General features: G+C 41.3%; 1 protein-coding gene across 1 annotated transcript in view; it reads right to left on the reverse strand.

Moving 5' to 3' along the window:
- Positions 1 to 3859: 3859 nt before the first annotated feature.
- The window catches only part of SH3RF3 (SH3 domain containing ring finger 3), a 216132-nt gene continuing 206757 nt past the window's right edge, over positions 3860 to 13234 (reverse strand). Inside the window, exons 9-10 of the mRNA XM_070943179.1 lie at positions 8502 to 8839; positions 3860 to 4375 (exon numbers count right to left, since the gene is read on the reverse strand). Coding sequence (XP_070799280.1) covers positions 4207 to 4375; positions 8502 to 8839 — 507 coding nt within the window. The 3' untranslated portion in view covers positions 3860 to 4206. The remainder of the gene's footprint in view (positions 4376 to 8501; positions 8840 to 13234) is intronic.

Here is a 13234-nt window from a genome sequence, read left to right on the forward strand (position 1 = left end):
TTGGGAAAAAAAAGCTCCCAATTTAATCAGAGCAACAAGATGTGCTTGGATTTCGATTGAAACAAAAAGTCCCTTTGGGAGGCACACTTCTTGACAATCCCTTAAAGAAGCTGCATCTTCTCCTTAACTTGAATGGTAGCCAGGAGATTCCACAAAAATACATGTTTTGAGTTCAGAAGATGCCAAGAAAGTGAGACAAGATGCTTTGGAGCAGCTAGGGTTGTGCTGTCAAGGCCTCCTCAGTGAAAAGTCTGCAAGATGGCACATGTAATTGTGTGACAGAAGTCCCATCTCTTTATACAGATCAGGGGTTGGTTCTACTTCCTACCGGTTCGCAACGGGGCCGCGTGCATGTGCTCGCTTCGCTTGCATGCGCAGAAGCATTTTAATGATGTCAGGATCAGTGGGCGGAGCCTCCCACCTGTTTTACTACTGGTTCTATAGAACCGGTGTGAACCGGGGGCAACCCACCACTGATATAGATGCATTATATTGACTCATATACAAAAGTATGGAGCTTTGATTGTGTAATTACATTTGCCATCTTAGCCTTTTGGACCCCTCTTAGCTTAATGCATATTTTCCTATTCTTCCCCCCTTCTAGTATTTCTGCAGAAGTGCAATGTCTGCCTTTTTTTTTCCATATCAACTGAATGTTGACCCATTGGTAGCAACACAAATTGCATGAATGTCAGGTTTGGGTGACAAGTTGGTTGGTCAATCCCTGAAACAGCCAATAGAACAACATTTGGTTGATCTGGAAAAAAAAGGACCCTCCATTTGCAGGAAAATGTTAGGAGGGGAACAAAAGTGACGGCAGAAGATGTATCTTTTTCAAGGGAGCATCAACTGAGGCAGACCTACTGTGAAGCTTCTTTTTGGCTTTGGCTTCCCTAACTTTAGCCTACTCCTGGGGTGGGTCCATGGTGGATGTAGAAAGTGGACTGCACTAGAGCTAGAGGCAAGGCCTAGACACAGAGCAAAGATTTTTATTTGCCCTATGGATCAGAGATTCCTTCTGCCCTCTATATACCATCCTTTATTATAGCTCAATGAGATTTCTTCTGAAGTGATTAGGAATTACTTTCCTTCCACTCCTTAGGAATTAACTTAAAAATTTGGCGTCTTGCCCTGGTTGTCTCATAATACCCCATTAGGTTGATTAGAATCCAGGGGGTCTCTTCTGCATAAAAAGGAGGTGTTTTTCTCAGGCTTGAAGCAAGTCAAGGTGCATCCAGAACCCTGCATCTTCATTATGAAACCTGATTCACGCAACTCATGGATGCACTATCCAAGGGAAAAGTTTGCTTGTCTGTATTTATCAGGAGCAATGAGCCAATGGTCATGCAGATGCTGAACTACAATTAGAAAGCACGTCCAATAACATGAGATGTTAAAAGCTATAATTTACCAATATCTGCAAAACCTCAGGAGGATCACTAATTCCCTACACTGGTACTTCGGAGTGAAGTACCAGACATAACAATGATCTCTACAACAATAATTTCCAAATAGGTGTCTTTTAAAGACATTCTAAAAACTGCTCCCTATTTGTAAAGAGGTCCTTTACTTACAAGGAATATCAGGGAATACCTTTCTTACCTTAGAAAATTATATTGTACAAAACCTCCTTCTCTTTGAAATCCTGATAAAATAAAGCACCAATCAAAATTGAATATTAAAAGAGGAGCCAAAAAGTATTTTGGAACAAATGAAATAGCACAGAACTGTATCAGTTCAATACTGGTGGTTTCCTAGCCATATTTTTAATGGGGGGAAAGGGAGGGGCTTTGATATGAACTGGTGATGAGCTGCTCATTAGACACAGAAGAAAGGAATTGGAAGCCCTGGAAGATGACTCTCAAACTAAAAGTAGATTCTGATTGGTACCCATTCAACTTATCCAGACATTTTTATGTACTTTCCTCCCTTCCTTAAAGCAGCAGGAATACACAATGAGCTCAAGTGGCTTTATTTCAGGGTAGGGCAGTTCGTTGACCTTTCCCCCTGTATTGTGACCCAGTTTCACTGCAGCTGTTGGTGTATTCCTGTCTCCCTTTCCCTCATCCCCTTGGCTTCTCCCACTAGTGGGCAGTCCAAACACAATCACTTTCCCAAATTTGAGTGAGGCAGAACTGGGGATTTCAGTATTCCCTAATCAGCTCCTCTGATATTTTTTTCTTTCCTGGCAAATCTATTGATCTTCTTTGAGCATGATTTCTCAAAGTGTCAACAGCTGTCAAAGGGAGACAGTGGGAATATTGATCTCTTAGTCTTCTGGAAAATGGGAGATCAAAACCTCAATCTTGTGCCAAGAACAACCAGGATTTTTGAAAGCTGTGGCCCTGGGCTTTTGCTCCTTCCCACCCACTAAGCATTTGTAAATGGTGGGGGAAAGCACTTTCCATACAGGTTCAAGCCAAGCCAAGGGAAGGGAATCATAGGAGCTGTGACTCAAAGATCTAGGACTGGTTTTCCAAGCAGTCAAGCCTTAGGTAAAGCAACAGGTGGAGGAAGAAACCGCTTCCCTCTGCTTGCCTTTATGGGACTTGTTGTCCAAAGAAAGCTGTGTTTGCAGTCCCAGATCCTTCTCCCAGGAGGGTCTTTTGACCTGTTGATGCTGCTCTGAGTTTCTGCAATTGACAACTATATTAAATAGGCTGAATCGTCTAGGCTGGGCCCTTCACCCTCCAGCTCCTTGGACCAATGATTTTCCTGTTCCTCTGCTGCCTCCATGTCCTCTACACATACGGAGAGGGTTGCTTCTCTTCCCAGTACTGCATGGACAAGGACTAGCAACAAAATACAGGACAAAATGAAGGACAAACAGCCAGTCACTACTAAAGAGATGGAAGGCTGTTTTCCACTGGCAGAAGTCCCAGCTCCAACCCCCGTCTGGGCCAGATTTTCTCCAACATCTGAAAATTCCCACACCTTGTTTGGCTTTGTAGTAAATTTGGCTGACTGCTCGTTTCCAGGTGATGTGCCTCCCCCCCCCGTCAAAAAGGGCATTTGATACCCAGTTCAGGAGATGTTGCCTTGCCAGGGATGAGCAAGAGCTTCCCTGTTGCCCATAGCCCTCTTCATTTCCCAGTTCTTCTCACACAGCTTGTTCTAGAACAGTGGTTCTCAATCTTCCTAAAGCCGTGACCCTTTAATACAGTTCCTCATGTTGTGGTGACCCCCAACAATAAAATTATTCCTAAAACCATCGAATATATGTGGTCTTGGGCGACCCCTGTGAAAGGGTTGTTCGACCCCCAAAGGGGTCGCGACCCACAGGTTGAGATCCACTGTTCTAGAACTTCCTACTGAAAGCAAGATATCCCTCCACAACCCATCTGTCCTGTTAGTTCCAATGCTTTTTATGGGTTTGGGTTTTGGATGTGGAAATAGCCATTCCCTGGAAGACCTGTTCCCAAGTCCAGTCTCCACAACCCACAGAAATAGGCTACACACGCAAAGTATCTGGTATCTCTTACAACTCTTACAAAAGGCATTCCTCCAGCAGATCTACTGGGCCAACTGGAGCTAAGCAGATTGCTGTCTCTGACTGCATCAACCCCTCGTCACTCTTGGTGGTCAGCTTTGGACTGAGAATGGGAGGAAACACCACTTCCAAACCAAATCAACGAAAGCCAAATTTGGGCTGTGGTAGCAGGCTGGGAATGTCATCATGAGGACATGGAATAGAGTATTTTTGAGGTATATGTGGAAATAAATTATATTTTGGGCTTCTGGTTCTTTCTATGTGAGCAATATTTTCTGCATATGCCCATTATTTGGAGGACAGACAACAAGCATTCCCTGGCTGCCCTCTTAAATCCAGTCCCTCTTTCTCTTCCCTAGGCCAGTAATAAGAACACTGCAGCTCAGAGAAATAAATTACAGCGATACAACACGTTTCTTTTCTTTTCCAAACATAATTCCTCTATCATTTACATGACATATACTGGCTGGATTTTAACGTGTGTCCTCTCCATCTCTGATCTGTTCCATGTAGAAGGCACGACTCCAACATACTGCTGTATGTACTGTTTGAAAGCGCCGCCAGACCCCTTGTTTCCAGGTGGTCAATCATAGAGCCTTTGGAAATCATAATCATGGCTCGCTCCCATTATGGCACTTTCCCTTTGTTGCTGCTTTATATGGTTTTGTGCTCCAGCGTTTCCTCCAGGACGTCCCTCAAGTCCACAACCCAAGCCTTCAAAAGCTCTCCACAAAGCTGCCGGGGAAGAGGCCTGACCTGCCATTCCGCTGTAACGTCCCTTTGTACCAACCATCTTCCCTTTTCTTGTGGACGAACACAATGTCACCCTCCTTCAGTTCAATCTCAGCTTCACTCTGCGGGGGATACGGGACCACCACACGGTATCTTCCAGGAAAGAAAAGAAAAGAAAGCTTATTGCAGATACTGTAGATCCATTTACAAAGCAACATGTTTATGACTGATTTATTCTTTGCCTGGAAGTCAACATCAGCCATTAGCAGTCCCAGAAGCATACCCGCTCAGGATTAGCCAGCATCATTGCCACCTTGCCATTGCAGGAAATGCAAAGAAGAATCAGTACACCATGCCAGATTATGTGCATGTGTTCAAAGCTTGCCATGCAGGCATGACTGCTTATTTGTATCCTATGACTATCATTAAGTGTTGTACCTTATGATTCTTGACAAACGTATCTTGTCTTTTTATGTACACTGAGAGCATATGCACCAAAGACAAATTCCTTGTGTGTCCAATCACATTTGGCCAATAAAGAATTCTATTCTATTCTATTCTATTCTATTCTATTCTATTCTATTCTATTCTATTCTATTCTATTCTATTCTATTCTATTCTATTCTATTCTATTCTATTCTGGCAATATATTTAATGTTGATTGCATATGTGTATTTATTTATACTCTGATTTAAAATTAATTGGCAAGCCCCTCCCCCCAAATCTGATTGTCACTTCCCTTATATATACGGACAGATGTAATAAAGTTTGGCACAAGAGATGTTGTTTGACTGGAGATAACATTTCCTATCAAATTGATAGGAAGAGCAGAGCTGCTCCTCTTACATTTGGGGTGCATTGCCAATTTCAACCACGTATAAATAAGCGTTTGCATTATTTTAAACAAGTGTCAGATAATTGCATTATTACATTACAGCAATTTTAGCTAGAACAATACCAACTAATCTTGCAACTCCATATGGATAAACAAAACGAGAGAAAGTTAGTCATAGTTCACTGGACTGTATCATTTTGGCAAAAGGATGTGTAAACTTCTTTCCCAGAATTCTTCAGAGTGATATGCATTGCATTGATACAACAATTTTGACACTGATTCAGATTCCCCAAATGCTTTTAAAAAAATGGAAAATCAGTCTTAACAACAAAATTTCCACTGAAGGGTGAGACATATTTCCAATGAACAAATGATGAAACTGTAAAGTGATACATATATATGTATACATACTTAGAGACACATGAGATTTTGTCTCTTAAAAATATTGACTATATATCCCTTTGTGTTGTTTTTTTGTTCAAAACATAGCACAAATAACTAACGATTAAATCTCAGGAGAATGCTCTGCTGATTTGCCAAACCAGGCTAATGCAATGTCAGTCCTTAACCTAGAGCAGGGGTATTTCTATGGCAATCTATAGCAGCTCTTACAGGGAAAAACTTCCAGGGGGCTTGTCTCGGTTCTGTTGATATGTTTATACAAGTCTTCAAGATGACAGGTGCTGCCTGAGCAATGACTCCAGCTTCATTGCACAAAGTTGCCAGAGGCTTGCGAGCGTGACACACATGGCTGTTATCTAAATTAGGCAACCACTGGTTTGGTTGTTAACTTCTCTGATCTCAGTGTCCTCCTATTAACTCCCCCTAATCTTTCTAACATCTTCCCACTGACCTGTCCTGATTTTCTCTGCCGACTCCTCCAATGGCTTCCAACTCAGGCTACATCTTCCCAGTTTTTCCCACTGGCCTGCTCCGACCCCTGTCTTCCTAGCATCTTGTGGCTAGGAAAAAGATCTTCTTAGCAACCTCTCAGACACCCATTCTGATTTTCCCATCATCCTTCTCCATCCCTAGTACTGTTGACAATCTTCCTGCAATCTCCCATTTTTAGTTGTGCTTTACAATACTGATTAAAAACGTATGTTTTTGTAGAATGTAGAATGAAAAAAAGAGAGATGTATGTTAAAGAAGTAGAAATTGATCCTCATGAACCAGACCAAACAGACTAGCTAACAATCCTGGTAACGTATCCTAGTGCTATTGTTGTGTTTTGCCTCTCTCAACTCCTGTCGTAGCATTACGTGGCCATGCCGAGAAAGACACCGGAAGGCAGAGCGACTGGTATGACAGCATTATACATTGCAGAAGTTCGAAAGGTAACAGCAGCTTCTGGTCATGAAAACCTTTAAGGGCTTCTTCTGTAATTGCTTATATTTTTAACAAACAACATCCTTACATAAACAATAGTCAGAAATTTGACTCCACCATTATAGACATCATCTTGAAGATTTGACCAGACTCTGTAGACAGTACTGAATTGGCCAGAAATTGTCAGCCCTAGATTTTAAAAAACACATACATATTATCCTGTTTACATGACCTCAAATGTCTGAATTCATAGCCTGGATTTATTAGAAGTGAATTTTAACCCAGGCTGAGGAGTATTAGGAGACTGAAATGCTGGTCATCTGGATGACCAATCTATTTTTGATTTATCAATGTATCATATATAGGTGACAATAAACAAAGAAGCTGAAGCTTGAAAATCTCAAAAAGCATATTGCTATTGTTATTTGTAATGAATAGTAGGACTAGATTTGGCACATGAGTTTGTATGACAAACGTGTTTCTAATCAGTCTTAGCTGTTCCAGGTCTTTTATTTCCCATTTCAAATATCCAATACAATGAAAGTATTTTTTAAAAATTCTAATTCCAATGAAAGCTCTAAGAGTCAGTGGTGGGTTGTCTACCGGTTCGCCCCAGATCAGGCGAACCGGTAGTGGCGGTGGTGGGAGGCTCTGCCCACCCGCCCGGACGTCTCTGCACATGTGCAGAAGCGTTGCGCGTGTGCATGAGCATGCACGCACGCACCCACAAGCGAACTGGTAGCGACGGGATTTGAATCCCACTACTGCTAGGACTAACATTGAAAACCAAAGTTTCTGAGAGCAAAGATGTTAGTTTTGTCAACTATCAGCTGTTGACCAGCTCTCAGGCCAAGAAGGACAAGGAAAAAAAAATCTGTGAAGTTATGGGGAAGGTGGAACAAAGGTACACCGTTTGGGTCGGTTTCTAGTGGCTTCATGGAAATAAGCAACGAAGATTTCTATATAGCCTTCCTGTATTGAACGGCTGGGAAATTTCTGCTGGGTTTAAGCTGGGGAGCCTGAATGAAGCTAATTTAGCTTCATTCAATATACAAGGAGGTAAGGAAACATCTCAAGGACAAAATCAACTTCTGCTGTGGGCCAATCAGGAGAGATGGACAAGCCATCTTCCCTCACAGTAATGAAGGCTCTCCTTAATTTCATCTTCCTGCATGACCATTCACCAGGAACCTTTGTTCCAGAGATTCACTTCTGGAGTTAAAACCAGATGGTGGAAGAATGCTTGAAGAGATGTGTAATGAGATTAAGAGTAGCAGACAGAGAAAGATTCAGTACACTTTGCCTTTGTCCCCTTTAATTCTTTCAATTGGATTCCAATCTTTGTTTTATATCTGGACTGGGTGGGTCTATTTTGAAAGATAAAGGAAGACAGTAATTTGGAGTTAGTCCAGTAATTAGATAGGATACTTATGAATGAAATATGAAACTTCTAAATGCAGAGTATTTGGATGTATCTAGTAGTGACTGGTGTCATGTTGTAAATTGGCAATGATTCTTCACTGCCAATCAGTGGATCAGACGTGCACCAGATGGAACATGAGGCTTTGGGTACACATTTTTAAAAAGGCATTTTGACTATATTTATGAGAACAAATGGATGTGGAATGAACTTCCAGATTAATATAGCTGCTCAAATAATTCCAAGACTAAGCTCCTCACAAAAAGATGAAATTAATATTCCTCACTTATTGATTAAAAATACACCAACTGTTAAGGGATAAAGATCAACTGCGACTTTGCACTACATTCCACCACATCAACTCAGAATATGAATTAATTTAATTAATAAATCAGTTAGAGGAAATCCTGCTTCCTGAGTACAATTAAAATAATTTCAGTTAGAGGTTATACTTGGACTTGATTGGCAATCAAAATACAGGATTAGCTTCCATTCTTAGGATCACAAGTGGGACATGATTATTTTGATCATTCTCCCCACCCTCAATATTGCAAACGAAGGGGGGGAATAAATCTCTTCGCTTTCCATTCTGAAAGATTTCTGATTGGTTTGCTTTGATAATAGGAAAAAAAGCCGAAACGAACTGCAAATATACCGTTGCTGTTGAAACATCGTATTGGCACTTAAGGCCTTACCTTTCTCGATTCAACGGCTTAGCTTCTGGGTGGCTGGTTGCCATTGAAGGCGGCAGTTGCCTTATGGGAGAAGGGATAGAAAAATTCAGATCCAAAGATCCCGTCTTTCTGTGAAGAGGCTCCATCTCCATTGCACCTTGCATTTCACTCTCGATAGGGCACGATCCTGCCCTCCCGTGGCTGGAGAGAGAGGACAGTTCAGGTCCCATTGCGCCCTGCAGCATCCCTTCCACTATTGCCATAGGATCGTGTGTTGGAGACATGGAGGGAGGAGAGCGGGATTTCTTTTTCGTGGATGCTCCTGCTAGAAGTTTCAAGAGTCCGCTTTTCTTTTCTTTCTGCATGAGGATCACATAAACCATTGAAGGTCCAATTATGCAATTGAAGTAAACACCACCACCTCTTTTTCATATCCACCAACATAAAAGCTAAATAGTCTTGCAGCAGGAAAAGTATGGACCGCTGGGAGTATGTATCTGTGTTTTTGTGTGTGTGTGCGCACGTGCACGCACACACACAAGTACCTCGGTGTGCATACACATATACTATAAACCGAAATATTCATCCAGGTTGTTCCACTGAAGGATTTTATTTAGGCAGAAAAATAAACAAGAAAGCAAGCAACATTTACACATTATCTTTGCAAAGATGCTTATGTCCTTATGGACTGTAAATGTGATGTTCAATACTGGAGTTGGTATTACATTTCATTGCAATAAGGACAAATGATTCATCCCAGGGAGGGAATAGGCAACTCTAAACTGCTGAAATTTGAAAAGGCAATAATGTTTGAGTCTACCCATGGGGGAAACAGAACACTGAATGTCTAAGTCCTTGGTGCAACAAGAAATTGGTTGTTCCTACAAGCATGTTGTTTCTCTGCTTATTTCTCTTGCTTCCCTCCTTTTGACTGATCCCAGCACTGGGGCCTTTGTGAGATCAGAACATGAAATCAATCTTTTCTTACAGTGCACAATTTTCCTTTTCACCAGATCTTTTAAGTCAGCCTTGATACTATCATCTTTAGCTGACAATGATAGTGGATCATTCTGACTAGCAACAACGGGAGTTGTAACTGAACATACAAGCAAGCCCCATGTGGTTTCCTCTAAATATTTATTTTTTGTTAATTTAATTGTCTTGGCTTGCCTTGCCTTCCAGGAAACACAAAGTGATATATGGCACTATACTCTCCCATTTTGTTCTTGCATTAGTTCAGTCTCACGAGTTAAGGTGAAAGATAGTAGCTAAATAGAGGTTATCCCAGTTGTAATACATGGATAGTTCTCAACTTATAACCATTCATTTAGTAACATTGCCAGCTGTTTCCAACAAGAAAAATCTTTGGGGGAAGTCAGATTCATTTAATAACTATATCAAACTATATTAAAGTCAGGCATGATTCAATTAACAACAATCTTGCTTTGAAACCAAAATTTTGGTTCCAGTTGTGGTCATAAATTAAGAATACCTGTAGGTTCCTTAATCTGTCACTTTAAACATGGCTTTCTATTCCATTTCATTTCAACTTTCAATTTAACTAACAGAGAGAGAGAGAGAAAGAGAGAGAGGGAGGGAGAGGGAGGGAGAGATAAAACAAGAGAAAACACAAATAAGCATACACAACAATCCATCTTAAATCCTATTACAGAGCCCTTGCCAAAGCCTTGATGATAAGTAACAAAATGTGCGCTGTAGGTTGTATAAAAATCTTATCAGTGAGCAGAAAATCATCACAGAAACTGCCTGATTGTCCGGGGACTCCTGCGAGAAAGGGAAATTTAAGGTTTTCTTACAATGTTATATAAAACCTGCAATATAAAAGAGCGCCTATAATTCATTCTACCTCTGGCGTGACAGGGGCAGAAACAATGTGCTATGGGGAGTTTGTGATACCTGCCCTGTATGGTATGTTGCCCATTTACAAGCTGCCCAACTCCCAGGGATTCTATCTCAATCACATTAAACTACCACCTGTTTCTGTATATTTTATGGAACTTATGTTTCTCCTCTTTCGCTACTGCTAAGTTTCATCCTGATTTTCAACAGTTGTGAGTCAAGAGTCCACTTTTTCTTGCCTGGCAGTACAGAGTATTCACAATACAACACTTAAAAAGTATTCGTTCTTGCTTTTTAAAACTTTGGCAAGTCTACCCAGTTTGGGGTTGGGGCAGCCTTAAAACATGCTAGCTGAATTTTGTTTTGCCCTAATTAGATTCAGCTTAATGGGCTCCAGATCCAGATCCAGAAAAAGTAATGTCTTAATAATTTTTTGGAATGGAAACAAATATTTAGGCTGATTGGCAAGATCATCTATATAATGTCAAATTCAGGAAAGCCATCAATTGTCTGTTATATCAGGATGTCTTCAGGAATCCGAGTAAGATAGCTCTTCTAGACGCTGTGACTGTTTACTATGCAAAAATGTTTTCTTGATGAATTAAGAATTTTTTATGATTAGTATTGAGGTTTTTTTACATTAAAAAACACTTGTTGCAGAGATGGAACATTCAATCAGCCTATAAATCTGAGTAATGAATATTAATTCATTAGAATTAATTCATTAGAATTAGATCACAGTCTGCATTACATACATGAAGAGCTTCTGGCAAGGGATGGGCTGCATCTCACAAGAACTGGGAAGGATGAATTTGGAAAACGACTAGATCAGTTTATCTGAAGGGCTTCAAACAAAAACTGAGGGGGGAGGGTGACCAAACTTTAGGATCTAATTCCAAGCATAAACCTCAAGATAACCTGTCAAACAAGAAGATGGGAAGGAAGGAAAAACTCAAGATACAAAGCAGGAAATGTACAGTAATTAAGGAAAGAATCAACCTAGAACAAAGGAGAAATTTCATGACAGTGAGAACAATAAACCAGTGGAACGGCTTGTCTTTAGAAGTTGTGGATGCTCCATCACTGGAGGCTTTTAAGAAGAGATTGGGCAGCCAATTGTCTGAAATTGTATAGGGCCGTGATGACGAACCTATGGCACGTGTGCCACAGGTGGCATGCGGAGCCATATCTGTGGGCACACGAGCCGTTGCCTTAGCTCGGCTCCAGTGCGCTTGCGGACGCCGGCCAGCTGATTTTCGGCTGGCCCCTTCCATGCCGCCCCTCCCCTCCCAGGAGTCTCCATTAGGCCCGTTTTGGATGCCAGGTAAGTACAGGGCTTGTGTGGAGGCTCTGGGAGGCCGTTTTCAGCCTCTGGAGGGCCTCGGGTGGGGGAGGTCGTTGCCTCCCCCACCTCCCCAGGTTCCAAGAAAGCCTTTTCCAGCCTCCAGAGGCTTCAGGGAGGCCTGCTAGGCCCAAAATGGGGCCCGGGGGTCATGCGCGCATGCACAGGGGGTCGTGCGCACATGTGCAGGAGTGCAGAGAGCATTGATTATGGGAGTGGGCACGTGCGCTATTTCGTGTACACACTTGCTTTTGGCACCCCAGGGAAAAAAGGTTCGCCATCACTAGTATAGGGTCTCCTGCTTGAGCAGGGAGTTGGACTAGAAGACCTACAAGTTCCCTTTCAATTCTGTTATTCTGTTCTCTTCTTCATTACTATGTGTAAAAAGGAATTAAAAACTTGTCTTGGCTAGTTCTATTCTTCCAACCTAACCTACAGTTCTTTGATCAGTTAAAGAAAGCATAGCATTTCTGTAGGAGTTGACCAGGCTGAGCCTGAGAGAGAGGTCAAATGTGTCATCAGTCATGAGTCCCTGTGAGCCCACAAGAGATGTAAGTCCAGTCCAACTTGAATTCCTTTCTTAACTCCTACTCTTTTCCCTTGACTGCTAATAGTTTAGTTTCTTGTAGAGAGCTCAAGCTTGCAATAAAGCTTTATACTCATTTGAACTGCCTGAATCTCCCGATTTCCGTGGCGCCTAATAATTTCTGGTTGATTTTTCTGGCAATACTCCTATATAGCTACACATTCAACGATTGGTCAAATCTTTATGTACATGAGTTGGATGTTGGATCATCTGATAGGAAGAATCAGGAGCTACTGACACGCAAGCTATTGGCCATGTACAATCTTATTGATGGTGATTCTTAGGATTGATTAGAAACCTATCAGAAATTTGTAGTCAAATATACCATTTGGATTTGCTAGCCTTTGTTGCATACCCAAAATTACATCTTCACAATTTTGTAATGTGTTTGGTAACTCAAAAATTAGTACATAAATGAAAATATAACCCAAAAAAATATGTTAGCAAAAACTATGCATCAAAATGCTACTTCCTAAAGAAAAAATTGTTACCCTAAATCCACCCTTTAAGAAAAGCATTAAAATGCCCACAATACATATTTTAGAAGTGTTTGTGAAAATGCCTACGGTTTAACTGCAAATATTTTCCCAGCAAACAGCAAACAGAACATGCAGTATTTCAGATGAGAAATTTTGTGCACAGCTGACAAAATAATTTTCTGTATCAGAAATAACAGAAGTATCTTAAGTGAAAGCAGTAAATGAAGCATGCTGAATGACAGAAGTGTCTTCAGTGTGTGTTCCTTCTAACTGGTGGGGTTTGGAAAAAAAACGCTGGCTTGCAAAGTAGTCTCCAGATTAGAGATCCAACTTGCGCAAAATAGTGTGAGCATCCTTGAAATATTAAAATTGGGCTTTGGTTGCCCTTGTGATATAATGGCCAAAGTATATCAAAACTGCCAGCACCAACCTCACTATTAGCAGGGAACACTGCAATGGGGCACAGGTCAGGGGTGGGTTCTAAATT

The sequence above is a fragment of the Pituophis catenifer genome, unplaced genomic scaffold (assembly GCF_029215685.1).
Source record: "Pituophis catenifer annectens isolate HBS135680 unplaced genomic scaffold, rPitCat1.0.hap2 SCAF_4, whole genome shotgun sequence".
NCBI classification, from domain to species: domain Eukaryota; kingdom Metazoa; phylum Chordata; class Lepidosauria; order Squamata; family Colubridae; genus Pituophis; species Pituophis catenifer.